The sequence below is a fragment of the Ictidomys tridecemlineatus genome, unplaced genomic scaffold (assembly GCF_052094955.1).
Source record: "Ictidomys tridecemlineatus isolate mIctTri1 unplaced genomic scaffold, mIctTri1.hap1 Scaffold_223, whole genome shotgun sequence".
Lineage (NCBI taxonomy): Eukaryota > Metazoa > Chordata > Mammalia > Rodentia > Sciuridae > Ictidomys > Ictidomys tridecemlineatus.
In genome coordinates, this window is record NW_027521924.1 from 70,346 (window position 1) to 93,818 (window position 23,473).

The following is a 23,473-nucleotide window of genomic DNA, read 5'->3' on the forward strand; positions in this document are numbered from 1 at the left end:
AGAGCCAGGAAGCCTGAACTTAGAGTTTCTCTTCTTGCAGAATCAGCAACTTTCTGCCTTCTCATCAATAGAGATTAGGTTTTTTATTTATAGGAAGGGCTCTTATTTCTAAGAAGTACAAGATGATTACACAATTCTCTTTGTGTATGCATCTCAGGAAATGTGCCATTTTATTAATAAGACAGCCTTTATATATTTGATTGAAGCAAACATTAAGAGAAAATGATAAGAAAATAAATGCTCATTTTTAGTTTTCCAGGCCAGTGGTTTTTCTACTCGATCACTCCAAACTTTCAATGATCACCTTGGTAATGGTCAAGTACCCATTTAACTGGTATCCCTTCAAAGTAGGTATAAATCTGTATTTCCATAGAATTTTAGCTACAGATACTTTGTGTGGTTTATGTAGATTTTTTGGAGGGATTTTTTTCTTTTAATGAAAGGGACTATATTCTTACACTATTTTGCAATTTGTAAAAGAATATTAAGGCTCTTTTTTCCTGGCATTAGATGCTAATGTGACTCGGTTTTTTAATGCATGCACTATATACTCCACATTACAAAAGTACACAATGCATGTGACTGTTTTTCAATCAATGCACTTTGAGGTTTTGTTCAGTTTGTTTTATTACAAATAAATTGCAGCAAATATCTCCCCCCCACACCTCATATCTAAGTACAAACTAAATTTCTACATGGAGAATTGCTAGATTTAACGACTATGCACTTTCATTAAATTCTGATGAAATAAATGGATATATCATAAATATATAGCTCAATGGATTTTCATTAACAGAACAATCTATGCAGTCAAAACCCAGGTCACAAGCACCCTTAGAGCTCCTTAATTATTCCTTGACATCACTGTCTTTCTCCTAAGGAAAAATGTTATCCTTATTTCTAATAACTTAGATTAATTTTTTTTTCTGTTTTTGTACTTAATCTCAATGGAATCATAGAATATTTACCTCCTTCACCTCTCCCTCCCCAACTGGCTTTGTAGTCAGCCTTGATACCTGCTGTGTCTCCTAGTTTTGCTTTCCTTTTTCAAGATCACTTTGGTTATTTTTGGCTCTTTGTGTTTCCTAATGAATTTGATAATCAGCTTGGCAATGTCCAAGAAAAGAAAGAAGGGAAAAAGGAAAAAGAGAATGAGATCGAGCTTCCAGGATGTTGCTTGGGCTTGAGTTGCATCTCTGGATTATTTTAGGGGTAACTGAGATTTAAATGATAACACACCTTCTAACCCAAGAACATGCTGTATCTCTTCATTAATATGGGCCTTCTTTAGTATCAGTAACATTTGCACTGTATCAATCCTTGTGCATGTTTTATCAATTTTATTCCTAAGTATTTTTGTGACTATAGTCTAGGGCATCAATTCTATATTTTGCTTTCTCTTTACTCCTGGCATATAGAAATAAAACTAATTTTCAAATTGACCTTGTATCCAGCAACTTTACTAAATTCACTTATTAATATATTAACTTATTGATTTTGTGTGTGTGTGTGTGTGTGTGTGTGTGTGTGTGTGTGTGTGGTGCTGGGGATTGAATCCAGGGCCTTGTGTATGCAAGGCAAGCACCTGACCAATTGAGCTATATTCCCAGCCCTAGTTTACTGATTCTTTTGGAATTTCAAAGTATCCATTATGTCATGTTTGAAGAACATGTTTGAAGACTCCTCTCTTCTCTCCCCTCCTGTCCTGTCTTTTCCTCTTCTCTCCTTTCTTTTTTAAAATCTGTTTCTAGTACTGGTGATTGAACTCAGGGGCCCTCTACCACTGAGCTACATCTACCACCCTTTTTATTTTGAAAGAGGTCTTGCTAATTGCCTGGGTTATCTTTAAACTTGCAACCCTCCTGCCTCAGCCTCCTGAGTAGCTGGGATCACAGGTGTGCACTACCCCATTCAGAGATACTTTTCTTTATTTCTATTATCCTTTAATTTCATTTATTTTTTCTTATTTTCCCCACAGATTAAGATCTTCAATGAAATATTAAAGAGGATCGATGCCTAGTATGGTGGCACATGCCTATAATCCTAGGGAGGCATGAACAGAGTGATGTTTTGAAGTATGTGCTATATACATTATGAGATGGTTAAGACTAGCTAATTAATATATGTATTGCTTCACATTATCATTTTGTGGCAAAAGCACTTAGTACTCACTGTGTGAGCTTTTAAGAATACAATGAATAGCCAGAGGAGGTGGCGCACACCTGTAAACCCTGCAACACAGGAGACTGAGACAGGAGGATCTCGAGTTTGAGGCCAATCTCAGCAACTCAGTGAGGACCTGTCTCAAAATCAAGAACAAAAAGGCCTGGGGAGTGGCTTAGTGGTAAAGCCCTGGGTTCAATTCTTAGCACCAAAAAGAAAAGAAAAAGAAAGAGGAATAGCAATAGCAAGTATCTGCTCTATTTCTCATCTCATGGAGAATATTATCATTAAGTATGATATTTGCTGTAGTTTTTTTTTAATTAATTAATTTTTAAATTATTTTTTTAAAATAATTTATCAAATTAAGGAAATTATTTTGTCTTCTTGGTTTGCTAGGTTATAAAAATTGTGATAAGATGCACATAACATAAAATTTAATCACCTTTGCCATTTTTCAAAAATTAATAGCCTTTATTATTAAGAGCAATCTTAGGTTCACAGAAAAACTGAAGGGACAGTAAATTCTGATTTACCCTTTGTCCCCATACATAAAAAAAAAACTTGCCTGCTATCAACTTTCTGCTCCTTGGTGGTCCATTACAAGCATGAACCTACATGGACACCCTGCCATCCAGAGTTCAAACTTGTTACTTTCTAAAAAATATGAATTGGCACTGAATTTTGTCAAATATTTTTTCAGAATAATATATATATATATGTATATATATATATATATATATATATATATATATATATAATATATTCTGAAAAATAATATATATATATTTTTCCTGAAAACACTGATTGATTCTTTAGTGTTAATCTCCCCTGGTATATTTGGAATAAAATCCCTTTAATGACTGGATTTGACTTGCTAATAAATTGTTGAAGATTTTTGCATTTATGCTCAGAAGAAATTAGTCTATGATTTTTTCTTTCTTTTTTGTTTGTTTGTTGGTGTTTTTAGCAGGATCTGAAATTTATAAAGGCTATGCTGGTCTCATATCATGACAACCAAATCTCTGGAAGAGTTTGCATAAGATGGACCAATTTTTTTTTCCCTGTTATCTTCCAAGTTGAGATGTGGTGGTTTTTGGATAGTAACATTCCTGCATGTGAGACCAGATCTGGCTACTCTTGGCACTGGCTAATGCATCACTTTAAAGGGTTGAAATTCCTTCAATCTATTAAGAGAAGAATTAGAAAAACAAAATTTTTGTTCACAGCAAATTGATTTAATCTTATGGCTGGTGTGGCCTAGATCATGTGCCAGAGGTTGCTAGCTGCACCCAAGAGCCATCTTTCTCCTTCTGATTTTTAGTTAGATGTCCTCTTTTCAGCTAAGGTCTATATCCTAAATCCTCTCTTCTAGCTAGGTGTGACCATATCCTAAATCCTCTCTTCTAACTAGGTGCTAACCAATGGTACATAGGATCAAGTGTTCTCTGAGATTCATGGCACATTTCCTTAGAAGAAGAAGGGGTCAATTCTTCATCTTCTCTTGCCTAAAACATAATGTGATGGCTGGAGCTCTAGCAAGCATATTAGATAATGAGGTTGACGGTCACACTGTAGAAATGACTCAATGGAGACCTGAAAGAACCTGTGTTCCTCACAATTTGGTGCAACTATGGTACTAACTGGTTGCTCGCTTCTCGATTCCCTTCATATAAGTAAACTTCTGTATTTTAGTATCACTCTGGGGTTTCTGTTATATCATATAGGAAACAAAGTGAAGTTGTGTTCTTTTTTATTGACAAAACAGCTTATAATACCCCTTAGCAGGGGCACTGCTAAACTTCACCTTCACTTTTTATTGACAAATAATATGGCAAAAATATTTTGAGGAGTTACTTCACAGTGAGAACTGAAAAGAATTAACCATAAGCATCAACTATGACCTCCAACCTTAAGAAGCAAATAATCTATTAAAAAAGATGAGCCTAAAACACAATTAAAAAGGAGGCTATATAGCAATATAGAGCTATTATGGCTGTGATTATAGCCCTACAGGATAATGTGTGTCAGGTATAAGGAAAAAGAAATTGATTAATATATATATATATATATATATATATATATATCTCCGAGCAACTGGGATGACAGGCAAGCGCCACTGTGCCCAGCATAAGTCATTATATTTTTTTGAGACAAGGTCTCCCTATGTTGTCCAGGTTGGTCCTGAACAAATAGACCTACATGGTTCTCATGCCTCTGCCTCCCAGAAGCTGGGATGACAGACCTGCTCCACCATGCCCAGCTTTCGTAAGGTGTTCTTCTGCAGTTCTTCACTAAGTAGATGTAAGATTGATGTTTTGCGTGCTCTAGTTTCCCCACCCACAGGGGAAACTGAGGATTTTAAAGGACATTTCCAGCTCAAATGGTCTATGAATCTTTCTAGTCCTGATAACCTCATGACTCATGTGAGCCATAAATCAGCTTTCGTACTTTAGGATGAAATTTAGATTGTAATCTAGAGTTAATCACATTCTCTTTTTTAACTCTAAAGCTGTTGACTGATATCTTCATTATCTCAGTAAAAAAGACTTATTATTTCTCAATTCGTGTGCTGAATGAATGCCAAAGCACATTCAACAGAAATTTCTTCTATCTGTAAGGCTGAGAGGAGAAGATGAGGATGTATATAGGGATTTAGGAACTTTTCCAATGGAGGGGTACATAATTAGGAATGAAGGGCATAGATAGTAATCATCACCTGCCTCTCAGCCTGGACCAGTAACTTTCAAACCATCATTATGATCATCTCCAGGATGGAAAGTAGAGAGTTTCTGACCTTCAGTGTCAAAGCAATTGGACATGTGCTTATATCAATCAGATTTGCCAAAATAAAAGTGGACTCATACTCTGCAAAGATAGCTTGTATACTTCTAAGAAGTTTTGCAAATGTGATTCAGGTGTTGCAAAATTATACTTACTAAATGTTTTAATGCTTATGAAAACAAAGGGTAAATTTCAAATGTTGTAAGTATTGGCAAATCTGTGACTTGGCTGATTCTATCCTATAGTAGTTTCTCCAAAAATTGAGACTATATTGAAAAAGAGAGAGAAAGACAAGTAACTCCACAGAAAGATGAACAGAATTTTTAACAGGCACTCCACAGAAGAGGAAACATACAAACAGTTGTCCATTAGAGATCAGGAGCACAGCAAAACACCATCATGTATTTAACAGATTTAAAAGTCTGAAAGTACCAGTGTCGGTAACCAGTACTGGTGATAGCATGGGCATGATCATTTTGGAAAAACATTTTGATTTTTTGAAAAGTGTTGAAGATGCTCATACCTTACAGTTTAGCAATTTCTCAGACATACACCAAACAGACATCTTCCACACAACAGAGATATATAAAAGAAATAATCCAAATGTATAAGACTGAAAAAATGTGCAAGTACATTGACATATTCCTAAAATAAAATACAATACGCAGTAATAATAAACTACAGTTACATTAATGACATGGGTAAATTTATTGAATGTAATGTGGGATAAAAAAAAAGAAAGCCATAGAATGACACATTTGCCATTATTTTATTTATATAAAATTAAAATGCTGTGCAAAATTAAACAATATATTGCTTAGAGATTCATCTCTGACAAAACTACAAAGACATGAAAGTAAATAATAATTCTCTTGATTCTGTTCCGTTTCATATACTTGGTGGGTTGGTTTGTTTGCTTGGTCTTTGTACTCTAAACATGTGTGATAAGTATTAATTGGACATGGTTAATATTAATGATCTTCAGACTGTACTACCCATAATTAACATTGAAAACATGTTTTTTAATCCTTATTAATATTTATTGATATTGAATTTTTTTGAAAACATGGTCCCTCTCCTTGTCATGAATTCACTTTCTCTTTCCTGCATGATTCAGTCTGAGCATTCTTCAGGAGGAGAAGACACTTGGAAGCTACTGGAAGAAGTGTGAGAGGGTCGAAGATAGGCCTACAGCAGGCAGGACCAGCCTCCGGCAAGAGGAAGGAGAAGGCCATGCTGCACGGGGCCAGACTTGGAAATCTTAGCGCTGAAAGGAAAAGCTCCCCATGTAACCATCATGTATGTACTTGGTCATTAATCATGACACCATGTACATCATGGTCTCAATTCTCAGGAGCACCTGGTGTGGCGGGGAGTCAGCCTGCCTACTCAGGTGTGCCTGTTTAAAACTGGGGAATTGGGGCAGGTGTGGTAGTGCACACTTGTAATCCCAGCAACTCAGAAGGCTGAGGCAGGAGGATTACAAGTTTGAGGGCAGCCTCAGCAACTTAGTGAGATCCTAAGCAACTAAGCAAGACCCTATCTCAAAAAATAAAAAAGGCTGGGGGTGTGGCCCAGTGGTAAGCACCCCTGGGTTCAATCCTTGTTACCAAAAGAGAGGGAGGAAGGGATGGGGGGAGAGAGAGAATATGAATTGGGGTTCAGAGGTGTTAAATAATTATTTATCAGAGGCCATGCAGACATTGGGATGTGGCTTCAGGAAGAGAAGAAAGCAGTGGTGCTGGCATGGTCTCTATTCCTCTATTCCGTGCTCTGATGTACTCACTCTAACTCTCTCTGCTTTCCTTTCTTACTGCTGCCCTTCTCCATCAAATGGAGCTGAAGAATATTTTTATTACTTGCTCTGTTTTTTGAAAGAAGATTCATGCTTTTCCTACAGTTTAAATCCAGTAAAGCAGTTTCTGTTTATCAGAAGGTAGCTGTAAAAATCCCTGACTTACATAAAGGCCCTTAGTTGAACTTTTGCCCAGTCCAGAGTCCTCAAAAGAAAAAAAGTTTTGTATCAGCAAAACACAGCTTCCTCTGAGGAAGAGGGAAGGGTTTTGTGCTGTGATCCCTGTCTGTCACCAGGTGGCAGCAAAGAGCCCTGGAGAAAGCCCTCAAGCCTGAGCACAGCACCCTATTGTATAATAAGAGGCCCATTTATTTCAGTGGCCGGAAATTCTACATAACCTGATTAGTATTCAACCGGGTTTTAAACTTTAGCTTGGGAAAGTTTTTAGCTGTTGCTAAGGAGATGTTTTATCTAAAGGAATCAAAGGTCGTTTAGACATATGAAGGTTTTTTTTTCTTCTTTAAAACAACTCTATCTCCTAGTTAAAACCATTAAAGAAAAATTATATTAAATCCCAAAGATCTGTTTTAAAACACTCTTACAGTCTCATTTTGTAAATGCTACATTTCCTTTGAGAGGCCCTGCTAATTCCTTATTCACAATGTGAAAAATGCCCATGAGTGGAATTAATGTGAAGCCACAAGAAAAAGGCCTGAGGTGGCATTTTGGATGTGGGGAGGAGCTTGTGAGGCTCAGAGGGATAGGTCCTCAGATTCTTGTATTGGTTCTTCAGATCATACCCTTTGTTATAATTAGTTGTCCAAAACAGGCAAAGTTTACATCGTGTTGATAATACACATAGATGCTTGATTAGCTATACTTTTTGGATAGAGTGGTAGGTCTAAACAAGACGTAATTTCATCTCTTAGGGGACATAGGCACCTGGAAACTTTTTTTTTGTATTGTCAAACTGGAGACAATCAACTTTCATTCAGTAGCTAGAGGCCAGAGATGCTGTTAAACATCCTACAATGCATGTAACAGTCCCTAACTCCAACTTCCTATGCACACAGTGGAGAATAATGTTTTGTTAATAAGAAGAATGTTAAGAAATCCTGATATATAAGGACACCAGAGAGATCAGATACGCAACCCATGAGTACCAGAACCTTAATCACAGCTATTATTTAAAGGTTTCCATATGCCAAACACTGGGCTTCATTGGTACTAACTCACTTAGTGCCCACACAAACCCATCTTCTTTTTCCTGCGTCTACAAAGGAAATTGAAGCTGATAGGGGTTAGAAAACGTGCCCAGGATTATTCTGCTTGTAACTGGCCTAGTTGAGGTTCAGACTCAGACAGCTGAGGATTTAGAATCCTAGTGTTTAACATGGCACCAATTGCCTTTCACATATAAATCAATAAATGATCCTATCTCAGAGCAATAAAGAAATACTGACCTTAAAACAAGAAGTCCCCCACTAGGGAGAGATAGTCTGCTTCTGTTCTAAGCTGGTTCTTTTGTAGCCAATGCATACATCTGGGCTTCTCAGTGTTGGTCACTGATTATGAGGATGGAGAGTATGTATTCCTGTACAGAGGCTCTTTAATGAATAAATGAGTGATGGGGCAGATGAGGAATATTGGCTGGCTCACCTCTGCATGAACATGAGTCCCCCAAACTACTCAAACACTCACTTTGCAAACCTTGATTGATGGCCCAGCCAAGACAAGGGTACATAGTGACATCACCACCAGAATGAGACTTTGCATATTTGTCCTTTGGTCATGTGAGTTGGGAACCAACCGGTCAAATGTATCTGATGCCTGCCCTAGACCTCCCTAAGCCCAGAAGATGAGGGGAGAAAGAAGAATCAATAAAAAAAATTTCAAAATGAAGGAATCAATAAAAAAAATTAAAAGTTCAATGGAACGCATCACCAATAGTCTAGACCACTTGGAAGACAGAGTTTCAGGCAATGAAGAAAAAATATGTAATCTTGAAAATAAAGATCATGGAGAAAAATGTTAAGAGACCACAAACAGAATTTTCAAGAAATATGGGATGTGGGAAGCCACCCCTGAGCTATTTGAGCGCCTTCACTTGGCCTTGAGCCAAGGAGATTTAAGTTTGGCATTGTGATCTGTTTTGTGGCTCCTCCTACTCTATGGATTGCACAATGCACTGGCCTCTGTCTTTGCTTGTCTAGGGATTTGGGCATAACCTGTTGGAAACTGGACAGCCCACCTCCTCCTTTATTTGGCGAAGAACATTCTATGGAAAACCTTTGAAGTTTTTTCCATATAATAAAGCAAACATGGGCTCTAGTTCTCTCTCTTTCCAGTGTGGAAGCTCAACCCCTAAGGTGGAAGAGCTGTCCTGCCCTCGCTTTCTAAAATTACTTTCCTTGTTGTATGTTTTTTTCCCACTATTTTTTTTTTAACTTTACTTTACAGCCAGCCCGCTTCACACAGAGGAACCCCAAATTCCACCAGCTGTGTGGGACGAGGGTGAGAATGGGATGACATTAAAAGGCCAAATCTAATATTCGTGGGGGTAGATGAAGGCTCTGAAGTACAAACCAATGCAATGCACAATCTTTACAATGACATAATAACAGAAAATTTCCAAATGTTAAGACAGAAATGAAAAGTCAAAGAAAAATGCAAATTACTAAAGCCTGTTGTGAAAATATCACCACAAACACTATTGAAATATGATAATAGGAAGTTATTTTGAAAACCTATACTCCAATAAGCTAGAAAATCTTGAAGACATCAATAAATTCCTAAAGACATATGACCTGAAATTGAACCGGATGATATAGAAAATTTAAACAGGTCAATTTTAAGTAATTAGATTGAAGAAGTCACCAAAAGCCTACAACACAGAAAAGCCCAGGGCCAGATGGATTCTCAGCTGAGTTCTATCAAACCTTTAAAGAAAGACTAATATCAATTCTTCTCAAATTATTTCACGAAAACAGGGAACCCTTCCAAACTCATTCTATGAAGCTAGTATCACCCTGAAACCAAAACTAGATAAAGACACTTGTAGGAAAGAAAACTTCAGACCAATATCTCTGATGAATATACATGCAAAAATTCTCAATAAAATACTGGCAAATCACATACAAAAACACATTAAAAAGATAGTGCACGATGATCAAGTGGGGTTCATTCTAGGGATACAAGGTTGGTTCAACACATGGAAATCAATAAATGTAATTCATCACACCAATAGACTAAAGGACAAGAATCACATGATTATCTCAATAGATGCAGAAAAGGCATTTGACAAAATAAAATACCTTTCTTCCTTAAAACACTAGAAAAAATAGAGATAAAAGGACCATACCTCAACATTGTAAAAGCTATGTTCCACAAGCTCAAGCTCATCATTATAAATGGGGAGAAACTGAAAGTATTTCCTCTAAAAACAGGAACTAGACAGGGATATCCACTTTCACCACTTATACTAATGTAGTTCTTGAATCTCTAGACAGAGCAATTAGGCAAAAGAATGAAATAAAAGGGATACAAATAAGAAAAGAAGAGTTAAAACTAGCTCTCTTTACCAAGTACATGAGTCTATTCAGAAGACTCAAAAGAAGAAAAAAAGAAAAAGAAAGAAACTCCACCAGAAAACTTCTAGAACTCACCAATGAATTCAGCAATGTAGCAGGATACAAAATTAACACTTATAAATCAATTGTGTTTCTCTACTCCAATGACAAATTCACTGAAAGAGAAATTAGGAAAACCATCCCATTCACAATAGTGTCAAAAAATAAAATACATGAGAATCAATGTAACAAAACAAGTGAAAGACTTCTACAATGAAAATTACAAAAAATTAAAGAAAGAAATTGAGGAAAAACTGAGAAGATGGAAAGACCTTCCACATTCTTGGACAGTGAGAATTAATATAATCAAAATGGCCATACTACCCAAAGCACTAAACAGATTCAATGCAATTCCCATTAAAATTCCAATGATGCTCTTCATGGAAATAGGAAAAGCAGTCATGAAATTCATTTGGAAAAACAAGAGGCCCAGAATAGCCAAAGCAATCCTTATTGAGAAAAGTGAAGCAGGAGGCATCATAATACTAGACCTAAAATTATACTATAAAGCTATAATAACAAAAACATCATGGTATCGGCACCAAAACAGACATGAAGACCAATGGAACAGAATAGCAGACACAGGAACAAACCCACATAAATACAGTTACTTAATATTAGGCAAAGGTACCAATTATATAAGCAATAACATACATTGGAGAAAAGATAGCCTCTTCAACAAATGGTGCTAAGAAAACTGGAAATCCATGTGTAGTAGACTGAAATTTAGCCTCTATCTCTAACCCTACACAAAAGTCAGCTCCAAGTGGATCAAGGACCTAGGAATTAAACCAGAAACCCTGCATATACTAGAAGAAAAGTTAGGCCCAACACTATAACCTAACAGCATAGGAACTGAATTCCTTAATACGACCCCTAAAGTGCAAGAAGAAAAACCAATAATAAATAAAGGGGATGGCATTAAACTAAAAAGCTTCTTCACAGTAAAGGAAACAATCAAGCTCATAAATAGAGAGTCTACAGAATGGGAGAAAATAATTGCCAACTGCACCTGAGATAAAGCATTAATGTCCAGGATATATAAAGAACTCAAAAAACCTAACACCAAAACAATAATAGCAATAACAACAACACAACCAAATAAATAAATGGGCAAAGGAACTGAACAGACATTTTACAGAACAAGAAATATGAATGGTCAACGAATATATTTAAAAAGTTCAACATCTCTAGCAATTAGAGAAATGCAAATTAAAACTACATTGAAATTCCATCTCACTCTAGTCAGAATGGCAATTATCAAGAATACAAGTACCAATAAATGTTGGCAAGAATGTGGGGGGAAAGCTACATCCATACATCACTGTGGGGCTGCAAATTGGGGCAAACACTTAGTGTGATTACTGAATCATACTGAATCAGTATGGAGAGTCCTCAAAAAACTAAGAATAGAACTAACACTTGACCCAGCTATCCCACTCCTTAGTATATACTCAATGACTTAAAATCAACATACTACAGTAATGCAGCCACATCAATGTTTGTAGCAGCTCAATTCACAATAGCTAAGCTAAGGAACCAATCTAAGGGCTCTTCAATAGATGAATAGATAAAGAAAATGTGGTATGTATATGCAATGGAGTATTACTCAGCCATAAAAAATGAATGAATCTGGAGACTATTATGCTAAGTGAAGTAAGCCGATTCCAAAAAACCTAAAGACGAATGTTTTCTCTGATAGATTGAAGCTTGCCCACGGTAAAGTGGGGTAGTGAGGGGAAGAATAGAAGTTCACTAGATTAGACAATGGGGAATGGAGGGAAGAGATGGGGGATAAGTGAAGGAAAGACAATGGAATGAATTTGACATAGTTTTCCCATGTACACATATGAAAACAACACAGTGAATCTCCTCACCATGAACATCCATAAGAATGGGACTCTTTTAATAAAAAAAAAAAGTTGGTTCTTCTTAGTTATACATGACAGCAGAATCCATTTTTATATCATTATACAAGCATGAAATATATTTTATTGTAATTAGGACCTTTGTCTTGTGGATGTACATGATGGTGAGATTCACTATTGTGTATTCATAAATGTACAAAAGAAAGTTATGTCAGATTCATTCTACGGTCTTTCCATTTCCTATCCTTCCCTCCTGCTTCCCTCCTGCTACAGGCCCCTCAATGACATTCTTTCATTTCCTCTTCCTTCCTCCAGAGGTATCTAGAGCTAAAGCAATTTTAGGTCACCTTTAATAGCAGTCAGAACTTAAATTCAAACGGAATAGTCATACATCCATAACTGACAAACACCGAACTGGCCTAAGGATCATTCAGAATACTCTCTTTTTAAGGCTCAGTATATGGAGACCCAAGGAGGGAAAGGGGCCTGTTCAGCTCTGTAGTGGTACAGTCAGAGCTCAGACCTGGTCTCTGGATTCCCTGTCCTTCCCTCGTGCTTGCATTACTGGTGACTTCTGAGGAATCCCAGGAGTCTTGTGGGAAAGGGACAGGTGGTGGCAGTATATGAGCTCCTGTGTCTAGGGAATGTGCCTTGGAGACGGAGTCCTAGCTCCAGCTGACATAGTTCATCACAGAGAACGTGGCTTAGCAGATGTATGTTACAAAAGGCAAGAGGGGAAAATCAGGCAGGAACGAAGTAGAATCTCGAGTCCAGGTCTGGTGCTCTACTTGCTGCCCTACCAGGTCTTATGCAAAATAAACTTGTTATAACTGTGTAAACCTATGTTTAAAAGCATTTTACAAACATGTTCCTCAAATAAATGTGGTTTTGTGCATTTAGATATAAAACAGTTATTTCATTACTGCTGCCTGAAAATACATCATTATACATGTATTAGCTAAGTAATCTCTCTTTCAATCTCCCCTCTATTGATAGTCCCAAATTACCCTTACCTTGGTAGTACCAGAATTGGCAGAAGAATCAGTCCCATAAATTTTAAAGACTTCCTCAATTGGGATACTGTTCTGTTAAATAAAAACAGCAATATCAAGATTTTGTCATATCTTGGCTTTTATTTTATTACAAAATAAAGCTATCAGAGCTTGTTTGTCTAGTACTATATGTGGTGTCATAGTCACTAAATAACTAACTTTCAAATAAATGAATAAGTCAGTCTTCCCGATACCAATTAGTTATGTCTCTCATTCTTATTTTTTTGTTGTAGTTGTTTCTTAAATAAATGTTCTTGCAGTACAGTATAGAAGTCAAAATCTTTTTTATGATGTCATTAAAAAGGAAACATTTGCTATTAGTAGATGCTAAACATTTTATCAAAAAATAACCTATATGCACAATAACATATAAATTCACGTAGTGGATATAAGATACTAATACATGTAGTGTTCTTTTCCTTACCATTAAGATTCCAGCATAAGATGATAAAATCATTGCTTCTCTTTTTCTGTGGTTTGGATATCTGGGTCGATCATGAAAGGGCATTTTCCTAAGAAGGAATATAAATAAATAAGAGTTGAAGATTTATTTGTATTCCTCATGACACTCGCTAAGTCTGTGATAATAATCCATAAGTAATCTGCATTGGCTATGTGCTACCCATTTATTGATTTAAAAAAACAATGTGATTAATCCTCCATCAGTAATACCACTTTGAAGTTTTAATCTTCCAATGTTGATGATGAATTTGTCCTCTTTACTCATGTCTTCATAGCTATCAAACACTGGCAGACTGGCCATTGTGGCAGATGTTGCTGGCTTCAGTATCCTTTTTCCTGATTGTGGTAATTTGCTTGTGGTGAACTGCCTAACCCCACTGCAAGCTTATGTGCCTCTAGGAAGACCAACCACTCCCCTAGAATCCAAGAATGGAAAAAGCACTGTGGACTAAGCTAGTCAGTATATCCCCTGCCCTGTCCACCCAGAGCAAATGGGGTAAGAGGCAGGTCCCAGGGACATCAACTGAGTTTTGTATAAAACCATGCCAAGCACAGACTTGTCTACAGATCTCTGATAGAGGCAACTTGTTTTTTCTCTCTTAAGTTTGTTCAAACTGAATTTTCTGATTTTTACAACCAAATCGAGCTGCTACATTTCATCCAGATGTATAGTCCAAGGCCTAGGGACAGAAAAAAATAACTTGTTTCTGGAATAAACTACTTCATCCTGACCTTGTTAGTTCCCTCTCTTATCAACTAAGTGCCTGTCTGACACTACATGTGGAAGAAAATGCTAATAATCCTGGAAAGGAAATTATTTCATGATTCAAGCAGCTTGGCTCAGGTACCTATCTGCTTAAACTCTCCAGAGATTGGGTTTGACAGTCCTTAGGAAAAAATTGCAGTTTTCACCCACCAAATTGATCATTTTGAAAATCACAGCTTGTACACAAAAAAAGCATGGGTCATGTTTTTTGGTGGGATGTTTATGCAAGAAATTTTTTTTAATCTGATAGAAACCAATTGGTAGAAATGCAAAATATGTAAACACATCTCTGACTTTATTAAGTTGACAAAGATGTTTTTTTTTTCAGGTTTCTAGTTGAAGGGGGATAGTTACCCTGGAGTATACTCAAATCAGAGTGCCTATGGGTGAAAGATGCCAGATAGAGCTGGAACTCCCTGCACCATTAATCCAAGTCAGACGTTAAACAACAACAAATGTACTACAACTTACACTTCTTCCCACTTCAGCCAAGTTAAATCTTCGGAGTGATCCAGCCATTGCAAAGCAATGCTGATGGCCAAGTCATAGTGTGCCTGGAAGAGGGAGCCAGACCAAAGGAGAAGGCTGAGACACTGACCATGGGACTCCCTGGGCCCAGCAACGATGACACTGCTAAGCCTGCTCTATTTTGTCATGTCCAAAAGGGGAAGGATTATTAGCTAAGCCTCATAACCCAATGCTCAGCCAGAAATACTTCAGGATCTTCAGACAGTAAATTTATCTTCCACTAGAGCAATCAATTTTTGATTCGTGTGATTCCAAAAATAAAGACTAGATTAGTGGAAAGAATATCAACTCAGGAATCAGGGAATCTGAGTTCAAATCTGGGTATTGCCAACAACTCATAGTCTATCCTTGGAGTGAGTGACTGATGCTCTCTGGGCCTCAATTTCCTTAAGTTTTAAAATAGAAAAAGGTAAGAGTAGGGGAAGAGGGCCAAAGAGAACTTCTGATTCTGGGTGACATCAGAAATGTGCTTCCAGGGTATAGGGGAAGTGCTGTGGGAACTTGGAGGCAGAGACTCTGTGTCTACCTGGGCAGGTGGTGCAGGTAGATGGTTTCAGAGAGGGAGCTTTCTCAAAGCTAGAGCTTGGAGGATGAGTTCAGTTTCCCAGAGGGACATCCCAGTGGAGGGACCAACATGAGCAAAGGATTGGCAATGGACCTGATCAAGGGACACGCAGAGTCACACATACTGCTTAAAGCTGAGGGACAATTTGAAAGCTCATTTATATTCTAACAATGACTTTTCCCTGGTAATTTCTAAGAGTTTTTGTTTAGTGAGTATACCATTTATCTCTCCTTCTCATCCCCAAAGAAAAGGGAAAGTTGATTTTGATTTTGTTTATTTTAGAAGGGCTCTAAGGTTCTAACATTCTCCAAACAATAGAATTATTTCTTCCAGGCACTGAACCAAACTGAAATGTGAATCTAAATAAATAAAGAGGGAAAATTGGATCGTGCTCAGTTTTGCAACCTAACCCAGGGTCGGAAAACCTGAATCAGCAGCATTGGATTGTTTATATGCTCATTAGAGATGTAAATTCTCAGACTGGCCCAGGTGTCCCAAATCAAAACAACATGGCAACAATAAGACCTCAATAAAGTTTGAGAAGCACAGTTCTAATCTATGTAATTTCTCTGTTCCATATGTGTCCAGAGAGAATCAGACTAAACTCTGCTGCAAGGAGTATTTGAAAAGTCAGTGAACATTGCTTTAATCAGAGTTGGAGGAAGAGGGGCAGGGAAAAGAGAGATTCTTTCTTCTTTCTTAGTGGAAAGGTAGCAAATGGGCAGAGGAAAAGCTGGGGGAATATAAATTTCTCTTGGATTAGAACTTTCTACTAATTTCTCTTGGATTAAATCTTTCTAATTTCTGTGTCATGAAATTTGAGAACCTAACTTGGATCTGGGTTTCAGTTTGAATAACACAAGGGATTTTAGGATTATACATTGCTTTGGTTTGTTCCCCACCCCCTTATCATGCAGATGATGAGGAAATGAGTCTGTTTGAGAACTATATGGTAGCTGATTTTGTCAAGAACTTTTTAATATCTTGAATGCAACATTTTACCTTGCACTCACTTGCTTTTTCATCTTTTCTCCCCTAATAGGACTTTTATTTTCTCATCCTGTTTTTGCTTTCAGTTTAGTGGGTGAAAATGATCGTACGGACAATGTCAGGATGAGGAAAATGAGGAAGAGGACGTTCGTGTGCCTCGCGCCTCATTCACTCCATAACCTCAATCCTGGTTCTGCCCTCTTAATACACATAGAACACAAATGTGAGCCACATCAGCATGCCTTTCTTTACCATATCATCTAGAAAGGTGGGTTGCCTTCTTCCTTTTGGGTCAAATTCATTTTCCCGAAGTCTGATGCCAATATAATCTCCCCTTAAAAGCAAGAGAGCAGCATTGAACCATTGTGGGTGACTCAGGATTCAGTCTGCCGACAGAGGCTTTCTTCCCAAACCTTCCCTCCCAGACTGAGATACAGCAGAAGTGGCCTTTGACCTGGTAGCTGCCTTAATATTCATTTTCAATTTACACAGTAGTCTTGCCATGCTGCAGGTTTAAAAGGCCTAACCATAATTAACTTCAATCACATTTATCTGAAATTAAACTCATGGAAACAGGATTTACAACAAAGCACAAGCATACCAAATACCCACACACAGAGAAAGTTTCTTGCAAAAGTAGAGTTGAGACCCACTATTTCATGTGAAGATTCCTTTTCAGTTCACGCTAAATTCTGGGTCTGGGATAACATCTGATAAAAAGGGATTTTTATTGTTGTGCCTATAATACATATGAAATAGAATATAATCTTTTCCTAGCTTCTTACTTGGTCTGTAATTTTTCCACCAACATTTGTTAAGTACCAAGTCAAAGAAAATCTACAGAAGAGGGAAATAAAATTTCATGCTGACTTGATGTTTTTGGTCCCCCCACCCCGCCTTTTGTTTTTTAATCAGTTGTCAACATCCAAAGCTGGTAAATCCCAGATATATAAAGTGCTATAAGAATGTATTCTTTTATGCTAATCTTTCTGCATCGAAATTCAATTGCCCTTAGAAGGAATTATGCGTGAAAACTTTTTAGTAATTCCATGTTAGTGTATTCTTGTTAGATTCTTTTCTAACCATAACTTTTAATAAAAGGAGGGTAGACTAAGCACCATGGGAAAAGAAAAGAAATGGGTTCTATTGTGAGAAAGTTGGAGAGAGGAACTGGATTCAGGAAAAACACTCTGGTGGCTTCAAGATTGATATCCAAAAACCTTACCTTTTTATATAAGGTCAGTTCTGGTTGTCTATTTACCATACTAGGATATTTGGACCCTCCACTGTGTGGAGGGTAAGTTTGTTTCTGGCTTTTAAAGCTTTCTTCTGAGTCCTTAACTTTTCTAGATTGATAATATTCTTGAATTTTTACTGTAATATTCCAAATTACCTTCCAAGAAGTCTAAATCTATTCTTTGAATCTAAGATTATGTCAATTTTGAAATTCCATTATTTGGATATATGTAGAGGAGTCAGCATCCTTTGTTTTTAATTTTTTTTTTAGTTGTAGATGAACTTTTATTTTATGAATTTATATGTGGTTCTGAGGATTGAACCCAGGGCTTCAAACATGCTAGGCAAACGCTACACCACTGAACCACTCAGTATCCCAGCCCCGAGAGTCAGCATTCTTGATTGTGGCTTGTTTATTATTGTATTAGCCTCCAAACACATAAAAGTAAATGTATGAAAATTCACACATGGCATATTCCAGCATTTCTGAAGGACGTAGTAAAAGTTAACTTAGTAGGCAGAGAAAGGACATTTGATGGGGTCTGGGATAACATCTGATGAAAAGGGATTTTTATTGTTGTGCCTATAATACATATGAAATAGAATATAATCTTTTCCTAGCTTCTTACATGGTCTGTAATTTTTCCACCAACATTTGTTAAGTACCAAGTCAAAGAAAATCTACAGAAGAGGGAAATAAAATTTCATGCTGACTTGATGTTTTTGGTCCCCCCACCCCGCCTTTTTTTTTTTTTAATCAGTTGTCAAGAAAAAGAAAAAAAATTATTTAGTCGATAAGGCTGACAATAAATGCTGCAGAGGCTTCAGTTTAAATGCTGGATCCTTGGATACATTTTCCAGGAATCTCTCCTATATCTTTGACCAGCAGGGCCAGCCTCTTTCATTGGTGCATACCGTGCCCTGCTTTGCTCCCAGGCTGTAGAATGAGGACACCTCCAATCTGCCTGCTGCCAGCAGAAACATCCTCCTGAGAGATTCAGCATCCCGCTTTGCACTACATTTGAGATCTCTCTGGCAGGAGACAGGCCAGATCATCTTCTGGCTTTCTCCTGTAGTGTAGGAATAGAGTCTTCCTTAGCTTTTTACCAGCCTTCCAACATCCAACCTTCTAGGACAGCCCACCAAATGCCAAGTGTCATAAAAGTTATTCTCAGTCATACTTACAGGAGCTTTTTTATTTCCTTTTTTACAGGCCTTCTTTCCATGATTAAAGGCTTATCCAGCTGAGCCAGTACCTGCAGCTTACACTGCACCTGATGTCTTTTGGGAAGATCAGCCTCTCGCTTCTCGGAGCCTAGAAACTACAGCAGCAAATCAGAGAGAATTTGAATTAGGGATGCTGTCTCTCCAGATACCAGTCATGGAGTCCCAGATTCTGGAATGGATTGAGAATGTGCCTCTTGTCCAGCAGGCTGGGTCAGAAAGCTGTCTGAAGGCAAGTGCACTGTACCTTGTATTTATCTGACAACATGCATTCCTTCCAAGTTTTCCTTACACTTATCATGTACTTATTTTTACAATAAGCCAGCAAGTAATTGGCTATTTTGCCAGAATCACGCAAACCTTGATGGCTTGTGATCTGAATCTGTTGGAGGTTTTCTGTGTATGTCAACATTAGTGACTTCAGGGTGCTCACCCTAGCATGATGGCTCCTAATGGAGTTTTCTTGAAACCTGTCCATAACCTATGGCCAGGAGGTCCTTGAAAGACCATGTGATTGAGGCTAAGATGTTTTCAATTCCCAGCCTGACTGAACCAGAAATGAAAGATCAGGAGATTGGGTCAAAAGTGGCCTAAAGTCATTAAAAGGAGTTTATACAAACTCATCACTATTGAATGGGTACCAAGGGAGAATTATAAATGGGAATCAAGTTTATCACTAAAGTTGAATCCAAAATCTTTAAAATGATTTGAAGTACATTGTGGTGGTTCATTTTATGTGTCAACCTGTTTGCGCTACTCTGCCCAAATATTTGATCACACATTATTCTAGATGTTTCAGTGAAAGTGGTTATTTTTGGGGGGTTGGGTGAGATTGACATTTAAATAGGTGGGCTTTGAGAAAAGCATTATCCTTCATAATTGGAGTGGACCTGACCTCCCTCATTAAGTGAAGGATTTGAAAGTCTAAAAGAATAAGACTTACCCCCCCCACCCCTCAGCAGGAAGGAATTCTGCTAGCAGGTGGTCTTTGTATTCTAATTGCAGCTCTTCCCAAGTCTCCAGCAGGCTCATCTCCCCCATCAGATTGTGAATGTGAACTGACCAAGCTTCCACCATCGGGTGAGTCAATCCCTGCATGCTGACAGCAGCAAATATAAATATATTTATATATATATATATATGTGTGTGTGTGTGTGTGTGTGTGTGAGTGTTCATAGGATATTTGTTCATAGGATATTATTTGTCCTATCTCAATTCCTTCACAGGGAGTGGGCTTAATTAACTTTAAAGCTTAAAAAGTAAAATATTTAACATTTGAATTTCAGAGTTATAAATTATAAAATTTGCATCTCTGAGTTGCTGTTAGAACCTCTCCCTCTATTCAAGGTGGCATAATATAAAAAGGCTTAAGTATTAAAATTATGAGCATCTACCACTCCCAAACTACTAGGCTGGAGGTCAGGAGAAACTATGAGGCCACCAACTAGCTGTGTCACCGTGAACTGATGAATTTGCCTCTCTGTTTTTTCATATTTCTTCCTCTGCAAAACATTGAACGATGGGAAGTTTCCTTCTAACTATTGAATATAGTAACTGACATGCATTTAGCAGCCAAGCCTAGTTGAGAGAGGGACATTTGTAAAGATTTTTCAGTTAGATTTGGATTTTGCCCACCACCCCTCTTTTTTATCTGTGGAACTTCAAAGAAAACAAGACCAAGGGCTGCAAACACATGCAAAAGAGGTACTGGAAAGATGTCAGCTGCCTCAGGCTTTCTTTCTTTCATAGGCACAAAACCCCCAGAAGTCACAGCCCCCATATTCTGTAGGGCTACTGGTGGCTGAGGAATGCATGTACATGCCAGCCTGTGATACGCCTCTCCTGCTGTGTTCTATCAGGTGCCTGGATCTTAACAAAGTCCCCTTCAAGAATCTCTCACCCACTGGAGCAGACTGCAGTGCTTTTGTTCTTTTTCTGCTTTGGAGGCAAATGTGAGCATCAGCAGCAGACGTGGGCTAGTGCCCACAGACATGGGGAAAACAGATGATTTTTCCTGGTTGCTAGGAAACTATGACTGAATGAAACTAATGGCTTTAAAACTCCCCACCACCACCACCACCACACACACACCCTGAAAGTGGGGGAGGCGCTCATAGACTGGAGACAGGATTGTGATCCTGACCTGAAGTTCAAGTATCTTTTTACCTGAGTAGGCTTATGTGTCATCTAAATGATTAATCAGAAAAGCAAGACAATGCCAGAAGATTCGAGGAGTCCACTCCCCCAGGGTTTTTTATAGCATCTGGCTGCAGACATAGAAATCTAACGAAGCAAGGATTACTGGAGAGGCCAGTGAAACATGGGCTTCTTCGTACATACAGGGCTCTAAGTGTTACCGCTGTTGACCGGTGACGAGTTCTTGCTTCCCCAATGTTGAAGAATAACACCAAAGAAGCACGCCAAGGCAAGGTCAGAGTAGAAATTACAATTTTATTAAAGGACAGCAGAAAAGACTTCTCCCGGAGGAAGAAGGGGACCCAAGAGGTGGAATCCATGGAAGTGCGGTTGTTTCCCCTTTTTATAGTTTTGGTGATGGAATGTAGGCTGGAAGGCCCGAGGGATGGGACACAGGTGGGCCTGATTATCACCTTTTGGGATGGGATTATCACTTCTCTGGGATGGGCTATCTCCAAATCTGTTGGGGCTGTTGGTTAACACTTCTTTGAGGTGGACTTTGGCCTAGGGCCTTTTCGGGACTTCATTAACATTCCATGAATTGTCCTGTTTTCCCTGAGTCATTCCCAGCATGGCCTCCATTTTAGATTTCACTCGATATTAGACCCGGATCTAACTACACTGACTACCTAACTTCAAATCTGGCTTCATAAGGAAGCACCCCCAAAGAAGGGTGATTCTAGTCAGTGACTCCACATGCAGAGCAGTGACAGTCCTAGGAGCCATCATGTGGGTCTAGCCATCACCTCCCTCCTTGCTGAGTGGACCCCCTATTCCCACACTTTCCTCTTTATCCTAAACCTTTGCCCCTTGCATAGAGTCTGCAGAGGGTTTCCCATTCCTTTTAGAACAATAATCCTAATTCCTGACCTTGACTTGTAAGTGTCTCTCCTCCGTTGCTGGACAGAGGCTGAGTTTGCTGCTGTGCCTAAACTAGGGCTGGGTGTCTGATATCAATACTGCTTAATCCTCATTTTTACTTCTCTCCACTGACTCTCTTGGTTATGTAGAAGAGGAAAAATATCTTTTCCTCTGCCATCGCTGGGTTCATGGCTGAGAGCTCTCTAACAATACACAGACTAACAAAAGGAAACATTCAAATTGATTTACTATAAGTTTTACATGACATGGGAGCCTGAAGAATGAAATGAAGACCTGAAGAAACTTGTCTTGTGTACTTTTTTATCTTTAGTTTTGATAAAGGTAGACTATCATTGTGTATTATGAGCCCCAGGGGGTATGATCTCATGATAATCAAATGGGAAACTTAAAAAGCCTGTTTGTTCATATGCTTCTCTTTGTCTCTGTGTCTTTGGCTCCTTTCCTCCAGATCAGGGGGGTTACCTCTCACATGAGTGTCTGAGGATCTGCTTCAGGGGAAGGTTAGAAAATCCTGCTAGGTCTCATGGCCTGTGCGTGGGGAGAGAAGAAAGAGGAAAGGTCAGAGTGAAGATCTTATTTCTATTGCTGTCTCAATGCTTATGAAAGCTCCTATGTCATGTAAAACTTGAATTTTAAAAAAAAAATCTGCATGCCTTTCTCTCTCTACCTTTTGCTAGAAGGGCTTCCGCCATGAATCCAAGATTGGTGCAGAAAAGACAGTCTCCTCCCTATAGCCAGCTGATATTAATTTGGGTATTTGTATTTGGTAAGGGATGGGCTGCATGCACAGACTGTGTAAAGTAACCCATGTGGGCATAGTATTTTGGGCATTAAAAAAAAAAAAAACCACACAGACGTGATTCAGTAAAACTTCTCTGTGAACACAAGAGATTAGTTATTCTAGGGTAACAAGGTTAAGACTGTTCTCACCCTTGGATTTAGGCAAGTCTGGGCACACCTGGGCAAGTCTGGAGGACCCAGAGCTGTGAGATTATCAGGATCATAATTGTATCAGTGAGAAACTTTAAAAAGTCCCAAGAACAGTAAGCTAAGACTCTCTGAGGGTTAGTGTGGGAAGCCAAACTAGGACTTGACTGTGTCTGACTCCCCTGCTGACTGGTGTGGCATCTGGTGGTCACACTGTGATCTGGATAGCCTGGTCTTCTAGGGTTCCAGCGACTGTGTCTTCATACCTTCCCACATCCCCAGGGATTCAATTACCTCCCATGTCCTTGTAACCCTGCCCCCCTTGACCTTCATTGGATGAGAATTCCTAAGAATTTAGAGTCCCTTCTAATAAAAGTACACAAAGCATGCTCCCTCTCCCATTTGGAGA

At 38.3% G+C, this 23,473-nt stretch overlaps 1 protein-coding gene across 1 annotated transcript; it reads right to left on the reverse strand.

The window, feature by feature from the left end:
• Window positions 1–13,175: 13,175 nt before the first annotated feature.
• On the reverse strand, window positions 13,176–19,258 carry LOC144373074 (uncharacterized protein C2orf80-like). The gene is made up of 5 exons (XM_078036173.1): window positions 19,021–19,258; window positions 16,852–16,933; window positions 14,988–15,070; window positions 13,713–13,800; window positions 13,176–13,321 (listed from the first exon to the last, which is right to left on the reverse strand). The coding sequence occupies exons 1-5, from the start codon at window positions 19,059–19,061 to the stop codon at window positions 13,223–13,225; spliced, it is 393 nt and encodes a 130-aa protein (XP_077892299.1). The 5' UTR covers window positions 19,062–19,258; the 3' UTR covers window positions 13,176–13,222.
• Window positions 19,259–23,473: the final 4,215 nt, after the last annotated feature.

What these genes read in the sequence shown, in the direction of transcription:
- LOC144373074 (XM_078036173.1), bottom strand. Translation starts at nt 19,061, where the DNA reads ATGGAAAGAAGGCCTGTAAAAAAGGAAATAAAAAAGCTCCT. An exon ending in AAGGAAATAAAAAAGCTCCT is followed by an intron (nt 16,934 to 19,020) that starts GTAAGTATGACT and finishes CTTGCTTTTAAG; the next exon opens with GGGAGATTATATTGGCATCA. An exon ending in CCACCTTTCTAGATGATATG is followed by an intron (nt 15,071 to 16,851) that starts GTAAAGAAAGGC and finishes TCCCTCTTCCAG; the next exon opens with GCACACTATGACTTGGCCAT.